This window comes from Pelobates fuscus, chromosome 7 (assembly GCF_036172605.1).
Source record: "Pelobates fuscus isolate aPelFus1 chromosome 7, aPelFus1.pri, whole genome shotgun sequence".
Classification (NCBI taxonomy): Eukaryota; Metazoa; Chordata; class Amphibia; order Anura; family Pelobatidae; genus Pelobates; species Pelobates fuscus.
The window spans coordinates 28,256,901-28,279,229 of NC_086323.1; the positions used below are offsets into that span (position 1 = coordinate 28,256,901).

The following is a 22,329-nucleotide window of genomic DNA, read 5'->3' on the forward strand; positions in this document are numbered from 1 at the left end:
CCATTGTACACTCAATGCACAGCACTGTATATCAGGTCCATCACTGTAAACTCCACGCACAGCACTGTATATCAGGTCCATTACTGTACATTTCATACACAGCACTGTATATCAGGCCCATCACAGTACACCCCATGCACAGCACTGTATATCAGGTCCATCACTGTAAACTCCACGCACAGCACTGTATATCAGGTCCATCACTGTACATTTCATGCACAGCACTGTATATCAGGCCCATCACAGTACACCCCATGCACAGCACTGTATATCAGGTCCATCACTTTACACTCCATGCACAGCACTGTATATCAGGTCCATCACTGTACACTCCGTGCACAGCACTGTATATCAGGTCCATCACTGTACACTTCATGCACAGCACTGTATATCAGGTCCATCACTGTGCACTGTATATCAGGTCCATCACTGTACATTTCATGCACAGCACTGTATATCAGGCCCATCACAGTACACCCCATGCACAGCACTGTATATCAGGTCCATCACTTTACACTCCATGCACAGCACTGTATATCAGGTCCATCACTGTACACTCCATGCACAGCACTGTATATCAGGTCCATCACTGTACACTTCATGCACATCACTGTATATCAGGTCCATCACTGTGCACTGTATATCAGGTCCATCACTGTACATTTCATGCACAGCACTGTATATCAGGCCCATCACATTACACTCCATGCACAGCACTGTATATCAGGTCCATCACTTTACACTGTATATCGTGTCCATCACTGTACATTTCATGCACAGCACTGTATATCAGGCCCATCACAGTACACTCCATGCACAGCACTGTATATCAGGCCCATCACAGTACACTCCATGCACAGCACTGTATATCAGGTCCATCACTGTACACTCCATGCACAGCACTGTATATCAGGTCCATCACTGTACACCACACACACAGCACTGTATATCAGGTCCATCACTGTACACTCCATGCACAGAACTGTATATAAGGTCCATCACTGTACACTCCACGTACAGAACTGTATATCAGGTCCATCACTGTACACTCCATGCACAGCACTGTATATCCAGTCCATTACTGTACACTACACGCACAGCACTGTATATCAGGTCCATCACTGTGCACTGTATATCAGGTCCATCACTTTACACTCCATGCACAGCACTGTATATCAGGCCCATCACAGTACACTCCATGCACAGCACTGTATACCAGGTCCATCACTTTACACTGCATGCACAGCACTGTATATCAGGTCCATCACAGTACATTCAATGCACAGCACTGTATATCTGGTCCATTACAGTACACTCCACACACAGCACTGTATATCCGGTCTATCACTGTACACTCCACGCACAGCACTGTATATCAGCTCCAACACTGTACACTACACGCACAGCACTGGATATCAGGTCCATTGTACACTCCATGCACAGCACTGTATATCAGGTCCATCACTCTACACTACACGCACAGCACTGTATATCAGGTCCATTGTACACTACACGCACAGCACTGTATATCAGGTCCACTGTACACTCCATGCACAGCACTGTATATCAGGTCCATTACTGTACACTACACGCACAGCACTGTATATCAGGTCCATCACTGTACACTACACGAACAGCACTGTATATCTGGTCCATTGTACACTCCATGCACAGCACTGTATATCAGGTCCATCACTTTACACTCCACGCACAGCACTGTATATCAGGTCCATCACTGTACACTACACGCACAGCACTGTATATCTGGTCCATTGTACACTCCATGCACAGCACTGTATATCAGGCCCATCACAGTACACTCCATGCACAGCACTGTATACCAGGTCCATCACTTTACACTGCATGCACAGCACTGTATATCAGGTCCATCACAGTACATTCAATGCACAGCACTGTATATCTGGTCCATTACAGTACACTCCACGCACAGCACTGGATATCAGGTCCATTGTACACTCCATGCACAGCACTGTATATCAGGTCCATCACTCTACACTACACGCACAGCACTGTATATCAGGTCCATTGTACACTACACGCACAGCACTGTATATCAGGTCCACTGTACACTCCATGCACAGCACTGTATATCAGGTCCATTACTGTACACTACACGCACAGCACTGTATATCAGGTCCATCACTGTACACTACACGAACAGCACTGTATATCTGGTCCATTGTACACTCCATGCACAGCACTGTATATCAGGTCCATCACTTTACACTCCACGCACAGCACTGTATATCAGGTCCATCACTGTACACTACACGCACAGCACTGTATATCTGGTCCATTGTACACTCCATGCACAGCACTGTATATCAGGCCCATCACAGTACACTCCACGCACAGCACTGTATATCAGGTCCATCACTGTACACTACACGCACAGCACTGTATATCAGGTCCATCACTGTACACTACACGCACAGCACTGTATATCTGGTCCATTGTACACTCCATGCACAGCACTGTATATCAGGCCCATCACAGTACACTGTAAATCAGGTCCATCACTGTACACTCCACACACAGCACTGTATATCAGGTCATCACTGTACATTCAATGCACAGCACTGTATATCCGGTCCATTACAGTACAATCCACGCACAGCACTGTATATCAGGTCCATCACGGTACACTACACGCACAGCACTGTATATCAGGTCCATTACTGTACACTACACGCACAGCACTGTATATCAGGTCCATTACTGTACACTACACGCAAAGCACTGTATATCAGGTCCATCACTTTACACTACACGCACAGCACTGTATATAAGGTCCATTACTGTACACTCCATGCACAGCACTGTATATCAGGTCCATCACTGAACACTACACGCACAGCACTGTATATCAGGTCCATTGTACACTCCATGCACAGCACTGTATATCAGGTCCATCACTGTACACTCCATGCACAGCACTGTATATCCGGTACATTACAGTACAATCCATGCACAGCACTGTATATCAGGTCCATCACTGTACATTCCATGCACAGCACTGTATACCTGGTCCATAACATTACACTCCAGGCACAGCACTGTATATCAGGTCCATTACTGTACACTCCATGCACAGCACTGTATATCAGGTCCACTGTACACTCCATGCACAGCACAGTATGTTGGGTCCATTACTGTACAGTGCAATTCAGTACAGTCTCTGGGGTTCAGTATGAGGTCCAGTCCAATGAATCTTTTCCATTCTCCCCTATCTACCCTCCCTCTTTGAAGCCAAGCACACTAGCCTGGAGCCAGCAGCAGGCAGCCAGTGGGTCTCAGTTCCAGCTGATTCCCTCCTCCCCTTCTAGGCTTCCTGAGATTTTCCCAAACCCCCTCACATCTGCCAGGGAGAGCAGGACAGCCCCCACTTCCACATCTGGGCTGGATCCTGTTTACTGAGACCTGACATGGCATGAAGTGAGCCTTCATCTAACCCTCAGCCTTCCACCGCATCTCTGCCTGCAAGGTGAGGGGGGCACTGGGGCTGGAGGTTAGCTGGGGAATCTGACAATGATTGGGGGAGGACTGGGGGGATTTAACAATGATTGGAGGGAGGACTGGGGGAATCTGACATTGATTGAGAGAGAGAGTTACTGGGAATCTGACATTGATGGAGAGAGAAAGTTACTGGGAATCTGACATTGATGGAAAGAGAGAGAGTTACTGGGAATCTGACATTGATGGATAGAAAGAGTTACTGGGAATCTGACATTGATGGAGAGAGAGAGTTACTGGGAAAATGACATTGATGGAAAGAGAGAGAGTTACTGGGAATCTGACATTGATGGAGAGAGAGAGTTACTAGGAATATGGCATTGATGGAGAGGGAAGGTTACTGGGAATATGGCATTGATGGAAAGAGAGAGAGTTACTGGGAATCTGACATTTAAATGAAAGAGAGAGTTACTGGGAATCTGACATTTATGGAGAGAGAGAGAGTTACTGGGAATCTGACATTGATGGAGAGAGAGTTACTGTGAATCTGACATTTATGGAGAGAGAGAGAGAGAGTTACTGTGAATCTGACATTGATGGAGAGAGAGAGAGTTACTGGGAATCTGACATTGATGGAGAGAGAGAGGGTTACTGGGAATCTGACATTGATGGAGAGAGAAAGAGTTACTGGGAATCTGACATTGATGGAGAGAGAGTTACTGGGAATCTGACATTGATGGAGAGAGTGTTACTGGGAATCTGACACTGATGGAGAGAGAGAGTTACTGGGAATCTGACATTGATGGAGAGAGAGAGTTACTGGGAATCTGTTACTGATGGAGAGAGAGAGAGTTACTGGGAATCTGACATTGATAGAGAAAGGGAGAGTTACTGGGAATCTGACATTAATGGAGAGAGAGTTACTGGGAATCTGACATTAATGGAGAGAGAGTTACTGGGAATCTGACATTGATGGAGAGAGAGAGTTACTGGGAATCTGAGAGTAATTTGGAGAAGTCATATTATGTGACTATAATCTTACTGATGGTCATACATGGCAGATACTATTGGGCAAAATGTTATTTGGGGCGAAAATGGTAAATCTAGAGCAATCTAGACCAATGCATTGCATTGGTTTCATTATTTATTTTATTCATTATTATTATTACATTTTCAGGACAGGCTTAGGCAGCGCAGGATTTATATCTAATGTAGGGCATCTTACTGTACATTATCAGGACAGGCTCACCCAGCTTTGAGTTTATTCCTAATTTAGGAGATCAGTCAGTGCTGGGTTTTAATCTAAAGTAGGGCATCTGGCTGTACAGTATCAGGACAGGCTCAGACAAAGCTTGGTTTATCTCTAATGTAGGAGATCTGAGTGCATGTTATCAGGACAGGCTCAGACCGAGATGTGATCGTGTACATATGTGATCTCCTGTTGCAGATTACCAGGACAGTCTCAGACACTGTGTGTATATCTGATATGTCTGCAAATTGTCAGGACAGGCTCGACTACTGCATGGCTAATTGTGATTTACTAATCTCCGGATATCAGGACAGGCTCAAAGAACATTGCGTATATTTGCGTAATGGAATCTTCCAGAAGCAGATTATTAAACAGGTTCAGAAAACACTTTATGTGTGATATGATCCCCTGTCTGCAGATTGTCAGAGCAGACGGAGCTGGATCACACTGTACAGTGCTGATACACATGTATTTGTCATGGAATTTTCATAGACAGGTTCACAGAGCCAGTAAACTAAGCAGTGCATTCTATTTTACATCAAATTGGAAAGTGTGTTAAAAAATGTACAGGGTTTTTCACTGACGAGAGAATTCATCCAGTTCGGCTACTCTGGCCTTATGTTTGAAATTTACTTTGAATTCTCACTTTGTTAGAGTTTAATATAGGCAACCTGTGATCATAGGTGAGTTACAGACTCCAAATCAACATTTGTTTTTCAGTTTATTCAATGCTGGGGTCTAGGGAATAACCTCAAAGTGATAGCCCAGAATTTTTACCTCCTGATTTCATATTATTAGCACAGGATTACGTGCACAGTGTGGCCTCCTAGATGCAGATATACATCAGGCAGCACATATCACCATAATGGTGATATCTAGACGTTGTGCCCCGTTTTTCCCGCAGCACACAGATTCAATTTGCCACTGGAAGGAAAGCAATTAATCAATACAGTTCCTTGGCAAAGGCTATAGATTGATCTGTTTGCCTCTCACGTAACGTGCATTCTAATACCAATAGGGCAGCATTTTTCTTGCCTTACCCATCAGCGTGAATAAATGTTATGTATCCAAGAAAACGCAGTGCCTGGAAACCGTTCATATAATCTAACTTCTATCCTGACCTCATAGCTCCTGATCCTGAAAATTTTAAGAAAAACTCTAGTGCACAATAACCACTGCAGCCCATTGCAGTGGTTGTGGTGCTAGGATTGCCCTGGTACCTTCGCAGAATAATAAGTCAAACTGTTTTAGAAAAGTTTGCCAACTTACCTGGCTTTTGTCAGGCACCTGCTGCGCTGCATCTGGTCTTCACGAAGCAGATAAGCACAGTCAATACAGGACTACATTCATTGGTTGAGAACACTGACTTTTTCCGACAAGGAGCGCTGCCCTGTACGGGTCTACTTATCTCAGTAAAACATATTCTCCTGCAGGAGTAGACCAGATGCAAGGTCTGCTACCTAGGTATCCAGGACCAAGGTAAGTTGTAAAACTGTTCTAAAAGGTTTAACAATTTACACTGAGATGGTGCCTGTTATTTGTAGCAGTTATGGAGCTCGCAGGGTCCCTTTAAATTACTTAATGAGCTTGACCTGTAACAGTTTGCATGGGGACCAATATCAAAATTAATTTAGAAGAACCACAAGTGCCAAATTCCTTCACAGAACTGGGATATTAGATATTAGTTAAATGTCACAAGGTCAGCTCATTTAAAACATTGCAGAGTATTATCAAACAACCATCTGCCATTTATGATTTGTTTAATTAGAACCAAACTCAGTCACATGCAAAGTACAACTTCATCCAGTATCTTTGAAGTTAAACTGCAAACAAGACCCTAAATTCCTTTTGTGACTTGAAATTAGTTAGGTAACAGGGTAAGCTAAATTAAAGGTATACTCATAATTTTAGTGATTATGGTGCAAGGACTCCAATTGGAACAGTCCTTCTCAAAGTCCTAAAAAAAGTTTAAAAAGTGGTTTGACAAAAAAAATATTTAGGAATTTTGCTTCCTCATTATCAGTACCAATATTGGAATGATTGCATACCCCCCAACACCGGTGACGCGAGAAGTGTCAAGGTAAAATGTGGTGGACCTGCTTGAAAACGGGGCAGGTCTGCCAGAAAGATTGGCAGGTCAGGTCAGCTTTGTGTGAATGCATGCCGGGGCTGCCATCAGAAATTTTGAGGCCCCTTACACAGCTTAAGGCCTAGGCCCCGTGTGTGAAAGGACATCTGAGAAAAGCCCATTTTTCAAGCATTTATTTTAAATAAGTCCGGTGCTCAGAAATGTGCAGGTGTCTGTGGATGAACCATTCCAAAGCTAGCTTATTTTTTTAATAAAAGAAAATCACTCCCAAAAAAACAACTGCGTTCACGCTAGGTGGCCTCGTATTGTGCAATCGTTTTAACCCATTGAGTTTTGATGAACTCAGTCCCACGTGAAATTTATTGTTGGGTCAGCGTGATTTATCCCAGATCATCGTGCATTCCTAAGTGCATTTTCCGACCTAGCTCATTAACCCGCATTCTATTTGCCAATCTGTCACAGTAATTACTGCGCAGTGACATCGATACAGAGCGTTCCATCTGGTTTAGTGTTTTTTTCCAAGGCAGTAAGGGGGCCCCAGTGCACTGTGGAAACCACCAGCATTGCTCGCAAAAATATACAAGCGAAATGCGATGCACTCTTAGTAACTTACGGGAAAAAAAGTTTTGTGTTTTTTTTTTTACTCATGAACATTTGCCAAGAAACGGAAATCTGGTGATTGCAAAAACAGCTGGGACTACTCAGTGTGTAATCCACCGTCACAGTCACCAAACAAGTGGATAGTCTGCATCTGCAAGAGTAATGTGCAGACATGTTTCTATCAGGTTTTTATGTCTTGCACTAGACTGGCTGTTTTTAACCCCTTGGGTAAGGCCCCCAAACCAAATAAGAACACTTTCGCACTACTGATCAGAGAGCTAAGTCTCTTTCACAGAACCTCAAGCCTACAATAGCAACTTTCAAATGCAACAGTTTTTGTCAAACCTCGTCAAAGCGATGAGTTCATTTTAGTGTTTGTGTTTTATTTTGTAGATGCTGTACATCAGGTTTCCCTATACTCCGGCCTTCCAGATGTTGCTGAACTACAACTCCCATGATTCTCAGCCTATCTGTTTCATTCATAGAATCTTGGGAGTTGTAGTTCAGCAACATCTGGAGGGCCGGAGTTGGGGGAAGCCTGCTGTACATCATTAATGTCCAAAACCTTCTGTTTCCACCCCCCTGCGCCGTTAAATTGGGATCTTACAGATCCCGAAAACTTTATTTTTTTTTCCATGTATGATGTCTGTGTAACTTTTTTTATTCTAATCTGCAGCACTGAGAGGGCTAGGTGAATATTAAGTATAAATAGGTAAGACGTTTTGGTTTTTGGATTGCTTGTCTTCGCCATTGGTGTTGATTTTACTGAGCTCTATTTTCCCTCCGGAAGAAACAGGTTTAACAGAAAAGCAGTTAGCTTGCAGTCTTTTGTTTTTTTTTTTTTACAATTTTTTTTACACCTGCAGCCGATTAAAATTATAGTTTTAATATAGACTACTGCGGTCAATGTTTCGGTAAAACAGAAAATGAACTAAAGATAAGTAAGAAAAAGTTAACGCTACTTTTTAATGCTGTGGCAAATCTAGCCACTTGTAGGATACTGGACTATCGTATCAAAAGGTTGTCTGTAATAATCGCTGTAATATATGTGTAACCTTGGTTTATATTGTTATGTGCATAGAATTCGTATGCTAGCAGCCGAAAGCCGCTAGCATTCATGTATTTAGTTTCACGAACAGCGACTTTACTGGCTGTTCGTGAACAGAATGAGCTACCCCCTAATAGCCCACACGTAGAGGGACGTGTGGCACTCATTAACCGATTGCAACATTGTTGCAATCGGTAATTAAAGACTTTCCTAGGTGGCCGTCGTTCGGCTACCGACCACGCGGCGGTCGGCCATCTTGGATCCTTTGTCTCACCAGCGATGTTTGGTCGTCAAGCGCGTGGAACTGAAAACGGCTACTCAACGGCGTGGACACCGCTGGACTTCCAGGCCGTTCGGGAGCTCTGGTCTTTCCCTATTGTGGTTCCCCATCAGTGTTCGGTACTTTTAGGTGAACTCAATGGCAAAGTATATTTCATGCGGCGTTCGGTTGTTTTAGCTGTGATCTGAGCGGTATTCCCACAAAATGTGCACTCAGATCCCAGCTATCTACCGAACGTCCATTCATCTAAATAACGTGAATATTGTTAAAGTTATGGATTTAAATGTAAAACGCCGGTTCTGCTGCACGGAGGGATAATCCACTTAACGGTATATTACAGTGGGTGTATCCCTCTCATCCAGCAGTGCCTGATGGGAGAAATGCTCAGAATGTTAAGTCCCCCATGTAGTCCCCTACTGTATTACCCCTGCTATGTCAGTAGGGAAACCCCTTGCATGGTGACTTGCATAAATAGTCCCCGTTGACAAAGAAAGCAATCAAGGAACAACACACCCTACACCCGCACCCACTCCCCCACCAGACACACGCACCCTCCGAGCCAGCGACGAGGCGAACCCCCGCACCAACATTTCCAGCCAATGCCCCATCCTCCACCACTGAAGTGTATCGGCCCTTGAGTAGCAGAAGACAAGGCTCCAACCAAAGATATCAACATGGAATCCCACCCCACCATCAGCCAGGCAGACAAGCACATCCGGGCAAAAGAGCAGGCTCAAGCACGGAAGCAAAGTGCAACGCCCCCCAACCAACAAAGTATTGCTTTCACCAAAAGGCCAGGGCCCACGGCGACGACCCCCATGAACCGCATGAGCACAAAACAACTCCTCAGATGGCTGCTAGAGGTGCTTCCTGTGGCAGTGCTGCACATTGTGACATACATTCAGTGTCTCCACCCTCTGCATGGAGACACTGAACTTTCCTTATAGAGATGCATTGATTCAATCCATCTCTGTGAGGAGATGCTGATTGACCAGGGCTGTGTTTGGCTTGTGCCGGCTCTGCTCGTGATCTGCCTCCTTGACAATCTCAGCCATTCCAATGCTTTCCTAAGAGAAAGCATTGTGATTGGCTGAGGACACCACTTCTGATGATGTCAGCCAAGCAGGCAGATCAGGGGCAGAGCCAGTAGCAGCACACTGGAATAGGTGAAATTTTACTGTATATAGGGGGGCTAGATGGTGTTTTTTTTTTTTTTTTTTATTTTTTTTTTTTTTTTATTCTTTATTTTTGTAGTGCAGGTGGTTACAGAATATAAACTTGCGCCACAACAGCGTTTATCAATATGGGAACATAAATAAGTCAAACAGTGGTCTTGAGAAAACATGCACATTTTTAAAGGTAAAGTTGATATGTCTTATGCAGTAACAATCAGATTAAGAGTGGATTTGACTGCAGCTTCCTGACTACTTTGATACTTAAAACTATACATATAAGAGTAAACAGTTGTAGGCATATGAATAATTAAGGCAAGATAAATGATGTTGGTACTAAGGTTTGTATCACATTACCAGAAACAGGTTATCTCTCGCTTTAGTGCGTGTGTGACAGGTTATCTCTCGCTTTAGTGCGTGTGTGACAGGTTATCTCTCGCTTTAGTGCGTGTGTGACAGGTTATCTCTCGCTTTAGTGCGTGTGTGACAGGTTATCTCTCGCTTTAGTGCGTGTGTGACAGGTTATCTCTCGCTTTAGTGCGTGTGTGACAGGTTATCTCTCGCTTTAGTGCGTGTGTGACAGGTTATCTCTCGCTTTAGTGCGTGTGTGACAGGTTATCTCTCGCTTTAGTGCGTGTGTGACAGGTTATCTCTCGCTTTAGTGCGTGTGTGACACATATTTTAGTTTTAAATCAGGCTTAAACATTTGGCTTTAAACACAGATTGGAATTATAAGTACGTTAGAACGGTTCTATAATCACGCTATAAACAATTCAAGTAACGTAAATGCATATCATTAGTGGTAATACGCTAGAAACATGTACATATGATGTAAGATATCCAACGCTTCACGTTGCTATAGGAGCTACGCTTATATATATGAATCTGAAGCTCAACATCGTTGCTAGGATAGTGCAATAACCCTGCCATGTGCGTAATTGCGTATCATTGGTGCTAACATGGAGAGGTGGCCTAAACAGTGGGTTGTAGAGTATAACATAAAAGTATAAGGGAAACATCAAATGAAAAAGAGAAACCACAGGGAAAATTATAACATTTACAAGTAGAACCTGTAGGAGGCTTCTGTAGTGTCTAGAGTCCCGGTCAGCCTTCCCCCGCAGGAGGTATATCGCAGTCCCACTCTGGTGCCTTAGTGAAGGATCAGGTTGTGAAACAGGCTTACCAAGATATTAATAGAGGGATTCATACGCTAATCAATATATGTAATATTGGCACTTTGTTAAGGGACATGCTAAACTATAGAGGCATAAAGCCATGCTTTGATGAGGGAGAGAGCGTTGGCCAAAAATACCACAGAGGGGAGAGATGAAGGTAGTTCAATGGTTAGTACATTACGTTCGGCATGTATGCGGGGAGCAGTTCTTATGTAAAGAGGCATGGTGGGGGAGTCCCGCTTCGACAAGGTGTACCTGGTGGACCCTGAGCCCTTGCCTGGGCTCATCCGATCCCTTCTGGGAGCCACTCGCTGACCTTGTGAGTCCTAGGCGCCTGGGGCGTCCGAAGCTTGTTTGTGGCTAATTGCAAGGCGTCCGGCTTCTGGTGGTGTTTCCCGCGGTACAGCGGGTCAGAGAGATGTTCCGGGTCTCTGTGATTCGGACCTAGCATGGGGAACCGGAAAGGCCCGCGGATTATGGGTGATGAGGGTGTCGGAGGTCTGCGGCGATGGGTACAGATAAATCTTGTTTGTCGGATGCTTTGCTTCTGCTTTAGCCTGTGCTGGGGTGATGTGCGGGGCCCAGTGCTCTTCCTCTGTGTGAGGTTCTCGGGAGCCGCCTGTATTTTCTGTGTGCGGAATACCTGCAGTGGGTCTCCATAATAACGTCTGCGGGTCATCGGTCGAATCCACCCAGCCACTGCCCGCGCTGCATGAAGGTAGGGTATACCCCTGCTGCATAGTAATTTATGGAAGGCTGAGCACAGCAAGTCCAGGGCCTCCAAGGAGGAAGGCAGCGTATGGGTGCTCGTGTGTCTCCTTCGTGAGCTGTCACGGGCGGCCATTTTGGGCGCGCCCTGCCTGACTCGTGTGTCTGCCAATTTAGCATGTTCGATTGCCGTCGCTTGTCCGCTTGCCTTGCGGGGACCGGGATGACCCCCACCGGTCCATAGGGGGGGGGGTTCAACGGCTAGTTGTGATTGCTGGGGTGTCCGGCTCCGGAGAGAGCGGCCGCCTCTCCCCGGCTCCATCTCCCGCAGGCCTCAGGTAGATTATTGGGCTGTGTGCCCCGTTCGGCTTCAGGAGGGTATCCCCCGGTTCCTTGGTGTGCCCCCGACGTGGGTAGCACACTTTGGGGGATCTATGGGCTATACAGCCGTCGGTTTTGCCCGTTTTATCGCTTGCCCGTCAGGAGCCCCTTCCGTGCACGTCTGTTCGCCTCGGCGGTCAGACTCCGCCCCCTAGATGGTGTTTTTAACACTATAGGGTCAGGAATACATGTTTGTGTTCATGACCCTATAGTGTTCCTTTAAGCTCCGAAAAGGCACATTATTATTATTAATATTTATATAGCGCCAGCTTATTCTGCAGCGCTTTACAATTATGAGTCCTATTAATAGGAGAGGCATCGGTAGACAGGTACATTCTCTGCCTAAAGCGAAATCAAGCCCTGTTTTACAGTGATAAATCTCACTCATCCATCTCAAGTCTCATACACCGAATAGTAGATACTGATTATAAACCTGCATAGAATTTGTGATGTCAGCCAATAAGAATCTATAACTTGCTAAGTAACTTCCTCTACACAGGGCCAGATTAAGAGCCCATTGGAACAAACATGCCCAAAAAGGGGGCGTGTCTGCATGAAGAATAAAATGGTCAGCCTGGTGTGAATGCACGTCAGGCTGCCTGCCAATCATGCAGGATGACCAACCAAGGACATCCTATGTAGAAAGCCCCCTTAGCTTGGCATAAAGGCGTCTAATGATGCGCTCGCTCTACGCTCGCTCTGTCCTCTTCCACTTACTTGTCCACTCCTCTCCGATCCTTCTTACTAGCAGGCAGAAGCTCCAGTTATACAGTCTGGGACAGTGAAAAGGTGTATGTAGTGAGTGTAGAAGAAAGGGGACATGCCACAGTGTTAGAGAGACTGAAGCAGCAAGAGTATTTGCATAGTGCGCAAAGTCAGCTTTACCTTAACTGATTTCTTTGTCAGCCAGTCCACACCAGTTTTGTTCCCCTAAATCCCTCTTAAGTTTCCATACTTCAGCAAAAGCATGTGAAGAGTAGTAAAAAAAATAAAATAAATATGTATATATTTTTTTATCAATGGGCCTATTCCATAGACATGGGCCTGGAGTTGGAGCTCCATTAGCCCCTATGTTAAAACGGCCCTGCCTCTAAACCACTGTGCAAAGAGGCACTTCATCTCATTGATGTGGTTAATATTTCCGAAGTCCGCTGGCACTATCCCACTGTTCGGTGTTAAATCATTTTCATTCAGTTTAAACTGAATGAGGGTCCCTGACCACCCAAAATCCAGCCCCATTCTGCTGCCAAGGCTAATGCATCAGCTGGAACATGTATGGGTAGCAGTGATGGAGTGAGAACAATAGTTGAGCCTATGACATTGTTCAGCTGGGGCCAGGTCTACGGGCGCCTGGGGACATCATTTAGTCACCTAACAGTTGGAAAGGCGGTTATGCAAATAATAATTTCTGAAGTCTAAAAAAAAAAAAATTAAATGTATTAATTAACAATATATATTTATCTCTGTCCTTGAAATAAGCTTCTCGGCCCCCTGTCAATCATTCTCATAAGCACCTTGATTGCATTATGTGCCCTTGTTGTGCCAAGACTAGGCTGTGATGTAAAGTGTTAAATCTTTTTTTTTTTTTTTATTTGACAATTTTTATTGCGACTTATGAGGGTTTATGAGGATTTGTTAACGTATTGTGTATTACTATGGTCAACTACGTTTTTATGTCTCTTCTAACTGACGGATGGCACCCTCCCCCCCCACCTCCCCCGTTTTTGTCTTCTGTATCCCTCCCCCCCATCCTTATGTTTTCTATAAACGGAATAAAAATTGTCAGAGTGTTAAATCCTTAATATACCTTTATAAGACATGAAAATGAAATCACATTGAAAAAAAAGGCTAAAATGAGTTTTAAGTGATTTTCAGTTTTTAATTCAAAGCTGCTATTTCCAGTGAAGTGTTGATTCTCAATTAAGGTACAGATTGGTTATTTTGTGAATATTTGCTCCACTCTGTAAAACTGCATTAACCGTAAATGCACTCTGAAAGCAAATGTTGTCAGCGTACTTCAAATCTTGCTCCCTTTAAGTAGTTTTATTCCAAAATAAACACCATTGTCTATTCATCCGAATTGGTACATAGCTGTAAGACTTCCTGTGTAATGATTTCACTTTGTACACGACCCTTTCTCCGGGGGATTGACGCACTATAAATATCCTATAAATATTTTGCTGGACTCTGTTCTTTTAATCCAAGGAGTGAATTGCTTTCATGTCTTTTCCTCTTCAGTGAAATGCGACCCTGTGTTCATGTCTTTTTCTTTGTGTGGCTGATGGTCTACTCCCATGGGTCCAATGGACAAGAGGAAGAAGAGGAATATGAGTATTACATAGAGGTCCCGCCAGATGAGGACAATGATGACATACCATTGGAAGAAATCAAACCAAGCTCTCCCACCATGCTCTGTCCCAAGGACTGCACCTGTACCCAGGAAGGAGTGGTGGATTGTGCTGGAGTAGACCTACGCGAGTTTCCAGCCGATCTTCCCGAATATACTAACCACCTCTCTCTACAGGTTAGAGATACTCACTTGTGTGTATGTATTTCTTTAGGTCAGGGATGTCCAATCATGCCCCTCCAGCTGGGATAGAATTATGGAACTGTACCCCAAATTCAGCTTCTGGGACAATGGATGGATATCCAAGCTCCTGAAGAATTTTGAAACCTTGATCCTCAAGTGCAATTAAAACAGCAGATGAAGAGTTACGAATGGATTAGGACATGATTTCCCATTCAGTTAGTAAGCCTTCCTAGTTCCTTATGGAATTCAGATAGTTATATTGTCATATCCGCATTGCATTGTCTGCATTTTTGTGGTATACGAAATGTTAATGTCTTGTCTTCTCTCTACAAACTGCTGGGTTAGAATTTGTCCACACAGGGTTGCAGAAAAAATCCCCCCCATATGTTCTACTCTTCTGTCTTTTCCTATTTACCCCACCACCACCCTAGTGCTGGTGTCTATTAACCTACGACCTAATCGTAACTTGCTTGTAGCTCTAGAATAAATATATATTAGTTAAAGATTATGCTTGTTCCTTTCTAAGATGATAAACAGGGCCGGCCAAGAGTTTTGATGCATTACATACATTTCTACTGCAGTGTTTATTTATTTCCTTTGTTTACTTTGTCATTCTGTCTTTTCTCTGTAATTTGTGACACTCCCCATCATAAATCGTCTATCACTTTCTCCTGCTGCACACTGCTTTGAATGCACAATTCACTACAAAATTAATGCTACACGTCCTTTAAACCCTGTAGTGAGGTATAGGAAATGTTTACCTATCCTGATAAAAACAGCATAATGGCTAGAATTGACCAATGTTTCAACCATTTTCTGGCTGGGGTAAGGTACGTGGAGATTTGTAGAAAATCATTGCATTTTATTGCACGTTTTAACAGTGTACTTTCAACAAGGCAGACGAGAAGGCAAAACTCACACATACACAATACAGACAAGCAATTAAAAGAACACTATAGGGTCAGGAACACAAATATGTATTCCTGACTGTAGAGTGTTAAAACCACCATCTAGCCCCCGTTGACCGCTCTTGCAACCCTAAATATAGTAAAATCTTACTTGTATTCAAGTCTGCAGTTGCTGTCTCTGCCCCTGTCTGCCTGCTTGGCTGACATCATCAGGAGTGATTCTTTGAGCTAATCACAATGATTTCCCATAGGATTGGCTGAGCTTTATCAAGAAGGCAGATCAGGGGCAGAGCCAGCACAAGTCAAACACAGCCCTGGCTGATCAGCATCTCCTCATAGCGATGCATTGAATCAACGCATCTCTATGAGAAAGATTTGGTGTCTCCATGCAGAGGTTGGAGACACTAAATGTCAGTCACATTGTGCAGCACTTCTCCAGGAAGCACCTCTAGTAGCCATCTGAGGAGTGGCCAGTTGAGGTATCCCTAGGCTGTAATGTAAACACTGCCTTTTCTCTGAAAATACAGTGTTTGCTGCAAAAAGCCTAAAGGGACTGACTATACTCCCCAGAACAAATACAATAAGCTGTAGTTGTTCTGGTGACTATAGTGTTCCATTCCTTTAAACTCATATAACGTACACAAGAGCCTAAGACACACCCATCTATATACACACTACAGGAAAACAGTCTGACACACATACAAACAGTCTGAAGGCAAGGTGTTAAAATGATACAAACAGAAACACACATATACCCTGTAGACAAGGGGTTAAAGCAGACCCAGAGTGCAGATTAGGGGTTAAACAAATATACACCAATTGCAGGCATTCTCTATTAATAATAATAATAATCTCTGCCCTTTCCTGAATTGTCTCTGGACTTACTTCCAATGTGTCAGCTTGGGTTCAGAAAGGGTTAAATACATTCTCATGTGAAGACAGAAGGTTTCACTCACTCTGTCTGGTTTTCTAAGATTTTATCAGTCTGCCCAGTAATGCAATACAGATAGGGCTTTTCAAAGAAATGTGAGCTGCTGTGAATTCAAAGTCGATACAAAGTCAATGTCAAGTTTTAGGCCACGATAACCAAACAAGTCAGCTATGTTCTCAGTTGGTTAATAAAATATGAAACTCATTGTGAAATCTCTACAATTCACACTTTGTAGAATAGCCATGGCAATCTGATTGCGATCTCTGACTGGATCATTAGCATTGTATTACAGTACCTGTCTATGTGGCCGTGGGCTCTTCCTGTGTCAATTGTGATGCTGTTTCTAGCTCCTATAATGACCGTGATACTCTGCTACATTCTTGCATCAATGTTGACGCTGGTTCCTATTCCAGTAATGATTCCAAAACTCTGCAACATTCCCAACATTCCATGACCCCATTCTAGCGTCAATTTACATGTACGTTCTGGTGTAGGAAAGTGACACTCAGTTATGGGTTTTGAGCCCAAGAGTGTGTGATTTACTGAGTTTGTATTCCCGGTTTTGACTTTTGACTTATCCTGACTACTCTGATATCTATTATCTCGACCTTGGTTCTGATTCCTCACAGTGCTGTCTCTCTGTACTGACCTTGACTAGTCTTCCTGCATTAAGGCTTTTCAGGCATTGAGGCATTCAGACTGAGTACCAGTAACAGACTCTGTCCTATTTTCTTCTTTGTCTCAAGTTTGCGTGTTAGGGAATTTGGCCCTGACACATACCTAGAGTATCGGACTCCTGTGATGAAATTGCTCATTGGCATCCCCTGAATAAAAAAAAAATGTAACTCCATGAGGCGGACTGCCTGGTACCCCGACTGGGTACCTCTGCCAATCATGCTTCCTAGGATCACCAAGTACCGTAAGCACTGCACCAGACAGCATAACCACCATAGCTCCACCTTAGCTACCGCCAGGGCCGGACTGGGACAAAAATTCAGCCCGGGCAATTAAAGGCAGAGCAGCCCACTATTAGGGGCGGGGCCAGAAAGGGGGCATGTCACCACCATTGACACGCACATCCCCTCTCATCCCCCCCACCAAATGAGTATGTTAATGGGACGCTCCTCCAGAGCATCCAGTGCTCCTGGCTGAAGTAAATGCCATGGGGCTTTTTTTTTGGGGGGGGGGGGGGGGGGGGAGCTGTACTGTGTGTTTGTGAGTGTATCAAGGGGCTCTAGTGTGTGTATGCATATAGGAGCTGTAGAACACATGTGTATAGGTGCGGTAATGTATGCATAGGTGGTGTAGTGTGTACAGGGGGTGCAGAATATGTATTTATAGGGGATATAAATTAGTGTGGGTGCATGCAGGGGGTGTAATGTGTGTGTTTATAGGGGTGTAACGTATGAGAGTGCAGGGAGTGTAGTGTAGGTTTATGGGGTATAGAGTGTGTTTAGTGTGTGTATGTGAGTGCCAGGGGAATATTGTGTATATAAGGGGTATAGAGTGTGTGTAGTGTGTTTGTGTGTAAGTGCAGGGGGTGTAGTGTGGATATAGGGGTATAGAGTGTGTATTGTGTGTTAATGCAGGGGCTGTAGTGTGTATGTACCTGGTGGTCCAGTGAGGGGGGCTATGCCACGCACCGATCCCTGGCGGTCCAGCCGGCAGGTAATTTCAGTCTGTACCCCGCAGGGTACAGACCATGTTGATCTCCCTCTCACGAGCGCCGTTTTTCAGAGCGTTGCCGTGGGTTACCATGGCAACGCTCTGATAATCTCTGAGCTCGCGAGAAAAAGAGAAAGGAAGCTGCTCGGCGTGCGCAGAGGGCCCATGATGGGATAGAACTCCATCTTGTGGCCGGTGCTGCTGCGCATGGGCCGGCAGGGGAGATCTCTTGATCTTTCCTTTCGGCCCATGGCCATCACGGCCCACCGGGCATTTGCCCGGTTTGCCCGATGGCCAGTCCGGGCCTGGCTACCGCAGCTTGGATGGGGTCTCATCGTCCCTTCCCACCCTGTACCAACACCTGGAAACAGTGAGAAGACCTCTCCTCCAAGAGAGTATAATAATCCAAAGTGCAGTATAACAATTCCCCTGACACATGAGCCAAGTCTTACTGCTGGGAAGTAGTCTGCTTAATGGAAGCACAGTCACATAATTTATACATGTCACAAACTCCTCCTCTGTGCCTGGGAGATAATTGGGTCAGGAACTGTGCTAACTCAATTATCTCCAGGCACAGAAAAATTAAAAATTTTACAAAACCCCAAAAGCACTCCCAAAACACATGAAAACCACACAAAAGTTATATCCCCTGATAGCCCCGATCTGGGTGACCAACATATCCAAAAATCACCCAGATCGGTTCAGGGGTTCGGGATTTGTATGGAAGTCATAATTTGACCGACCGTGCACATGGTCCTATGCCCAAAATAGTTCCATGAATTCAATGCTAATGGTCGGTCAAGTTCGGTAGTTTAAAAACGAACAAACTACTGAACGTAGTCACTAGTCATACCGTGGAGCATGTTCCCCTCATCCAGACGAATGATTCTATCAAACAGTGACCTTCTAGGTGGTGTAGAATCCGAATGCAGGCGGTGATGAAAGTCCAGCGGTATTCGGGAGTTTTTGTGTCCGATTTGAGTTCCATGAACTCAACGACTAAACAGCGCAGCCTGCGTTCATGCGAACAAGATGGCCGCCACCTCGTGGTCGTTCATACAAATTGCGGCCACCCAGATGAACAATTAGAACACTGCGGTTAGAATTGTTAAGAGGTAATGATAGGGCTTAACAAGCTCCCAGGTGGTCCCTGGTTCGTGTGCCTGTTTGGTTCCCGAACAGCATAGAAAAAGGGCACGAACTAAGTCTTTTAATAGGCTTTTTGGAGGGCTCATAGTCTTTGGGCAGGAGGCTAGCCAGCAGGCCCCTCCAGGAACACGTGGCAGAGACATGTCTGTCACACTCAATCTCTTGTGTCACCCTCACCCCCTATTTCTGTTTCCTTACTGCCCCCAAACTCTTTTGTGTCTCTCCTTACACCATTGTGTCTCTTCTTAATTCACCCCAGCCTCTTGTGAGTCTCCCCTTACCCCTTTGTGTCTCTTCTTAATTAACCCCAACCTATTGTGAGTCTCTCCTTACCCCTTCATCCCATTTTGTGTCTCCCCTTACTCCCACCTTCTTGTGTGTTTCCTTTTATGTCTCTCACCCACTTACCCAGTCTGAATGTGTATTGTGAAGAACAGGACCATAGCAGAGGATTTTCATGTTTCTCTGCCCAGTCCATCAGGGTCAACCCTGGCTCACAGAATGTGTGGTGAATGGTGAGAGAGCACGGAATATGATGTTCCGTCCCCATCCCCTCTCCTCACTTCTCGGAGCCTGGAGCAGCCCTAACAGGCTGAGCAGAGGAACATGAAGATACAATAGTACTCTCCACTAGGAAGTAAGGCTTCCCCATTCTGCCCTGTACCCACATCTTCCTGTCACCAAGGCTGAACTGCCCCTTTTTTGTATTTTACTGTACTGGATAAATCAGTAGCTGCAGGTGCCATTGTAACTGCTTTAATAAAATATTGGCACTATGAATAGCATCTGCCAGGCTCGTCAGATTCACACAAAAATAAACTGAGAAATAAAATTAAAATTAGTGTACTTATTATTTTATTTTTATTTGTATATATTCAGTCCTACAGAACTCCAGTATATACCCACTATTTATTGGACAGGTACAATGTATACATCACTTATGTCTGGTTGTTGGATGGCTAGGTGATCTCAGGAGCGTACCATGTTTCGGTGTATCCTTCAGGCCAGCCACAACCTTGTTATCCAATGGTATCTGAAAATAGAATTGTCTCCCTGTGCTTCATTATAAATTGACGTGCTTTTCTCCTTAATATGTTTTTATATATCACTCTAAATCCATGTGCTTTTCTCCTTAATATGTTATATTTTTATAACAGAATAACCAGATTGAAGAGATTCCCCCTGAAGACCTCATAAGGCTTTACAAGGTGGAAACACTTAACTTACAGAACAACCGTCTTACATCAAGAGGTGAATCTCTCACAATTTATATATCTGAAAGTAGTGGAGGGGCAATGGGCTTTATTTGGTTTAGTGACCTCTCCGTAGAGAAGTACAATCTTTACATATCAACAGTCTCTATGCAGGTCTTAGATTGCTATATATATCATTAGGGACAAACCGAATAGCGTAGAATGTTAAAAGTTGAAAGTCACAAACACAAAAAAAAAAAAATATATATAAACACCATAATTTTAGAACAACAAAACAAGAATATATTTTTGCTATGTTATGATGGTTTCACAAAAAAGACGGGCCCATATCTATTAAATATCTTATAATGGCCTCAATTTAAAGGATCACTATAGGGTCAGGAACACAAACATGTATTCCTGACCCTATAGTGTTAACACCACCATCTAGCCCCCCTGGGCCCCTCATGCTTCCATAAATATAGTAAAAATCTTACTGTATTCAAGCCAGAAGCTGGAAATCTGCATGCTGTTAGACTCAGAAAAACAAGCAGTCTGCTGACATGTGGTAGCCCGATCCAATCACGATGCTTCCCCACAGGATTGGCTGAGACTGACAAAGAGGCAGATCAGGGGCAGAGCCAGCATGATTCAAACACAGCCCTGGCCAATCAGCATCTCCTCATAGACATGAACTGAATCAATGAATCGCTATGAGGAAAGTTCAGTATCTGCATGCATAGGGAGGAGATACTGAATCACATAATGTTGTGCACAGTGCTGCCCTGTGCTCTGCTGACAGCAGACCTGAGTGGATGGAGGCATGTTATTCCTCCATCAACTCCGAAGTCCCTCTGGTTCACTCTTAGTGACTGCAACTGGAGGTGTTTCTAGCTTTCAATTAACATTCCTAGCTTTTCTCACCTGAACAACCTCATTAAGCTGAAGTTGTTCAGGTGACTATAGTGTCCCTTTAAATGTTTTGGATACGCTTTTCAAATGGTTTAATAGTTTTAAATATACTTTTACAATGACTTAATATTTGAAAAACTATTTTTTAAAATTTTATGATATACTAACACATTTTTCTATGTTATTTTAAAAAATATATTTTAAAGGTTTATACAAAAATATTAAATCATGTGAAAAGCGTATCTCAAAATATTAAATCAAGGCCAATTCCATAAATAATTTTACACTGAATTATTCTTTTTTATACATTTTGCATCTTATATTTGTGCCCTTATCTGCTCGAAAGAGTCTACAAAAAGCAGACAATGTGGGATTTAAAAAACAAAACAAAACAACTCAGCAGTAGATTTAATCAAAGATTATAAAGGGTGTCGTGACAGGAGGAGGTAGGTGTCTCACAGCGAGTATGGACCATTTATGAGGAAGCCAGGAAATTGTTGAAATACAGTCAGTTGTAACAATGTAACAGCATCTGGGATTTCTTCAATTTTTTTATGAAACTGAAATGTATCCAATTCAGTGACTTAAAGTATAGACAAAGTTAAGAGGATTAGTCAGCCATGGAGTACACACACTCTGGCAGTGGTACTCACTATGGCAGGTGTTTTTTATCTTGGTTCACCCCAGCTGCATCCTGTTGCCTTCCCCGAAGTGTGGCGTGCTAGGAATTCTGGGAAATGTAGTTAAACAACAACAAGAGAGCCAAGATTGGACTTCCTACACTGTGCAATGAGGTGGAGTTGGCTTATTAAGTAGAACAGACTTACAGTGATTAAAAGGGCGGTAAAATGGATATGTACTCATC

The 22,329-nt window shown here is 43.9% G+C and overlaps 1 protein-coding gene across 2 annotated transcripts in view; it reads left to right on the forward strand.

Annotated features, from left to right (window-relative positions):
• Positions 1-3,362: 3,362 nt before the first annotated feature.
• Positions 3,363-22,329, forward strand: part of PODN (podocan) — a 46,226-nt gene continuing 27,259 nt past the window's right edge. Inside the window, exons 1-3 of one of the 2 annotated variants that reach the window (XM_063427840.1) lie at positions 3,363-3,529; positions 14,415-14,700; positions 20,517-20,610. In XM_063427840.1, coding sequence (XP_063283910.1) covers positions 14,419-14,700; positions 20,517-20,610 — 376 coding nt within the window. In that variant the 5' untranslated portion in view covers positions 3,363-3,529; positions 14,415-14,418. The remainder of the gene's footprint in view (positions 3,530-14,414; positions 14,701-20,516; positions 20,611-22,329) is intronic. The other variant, XM_063427839.1, reaches the window with a different exon arrangement.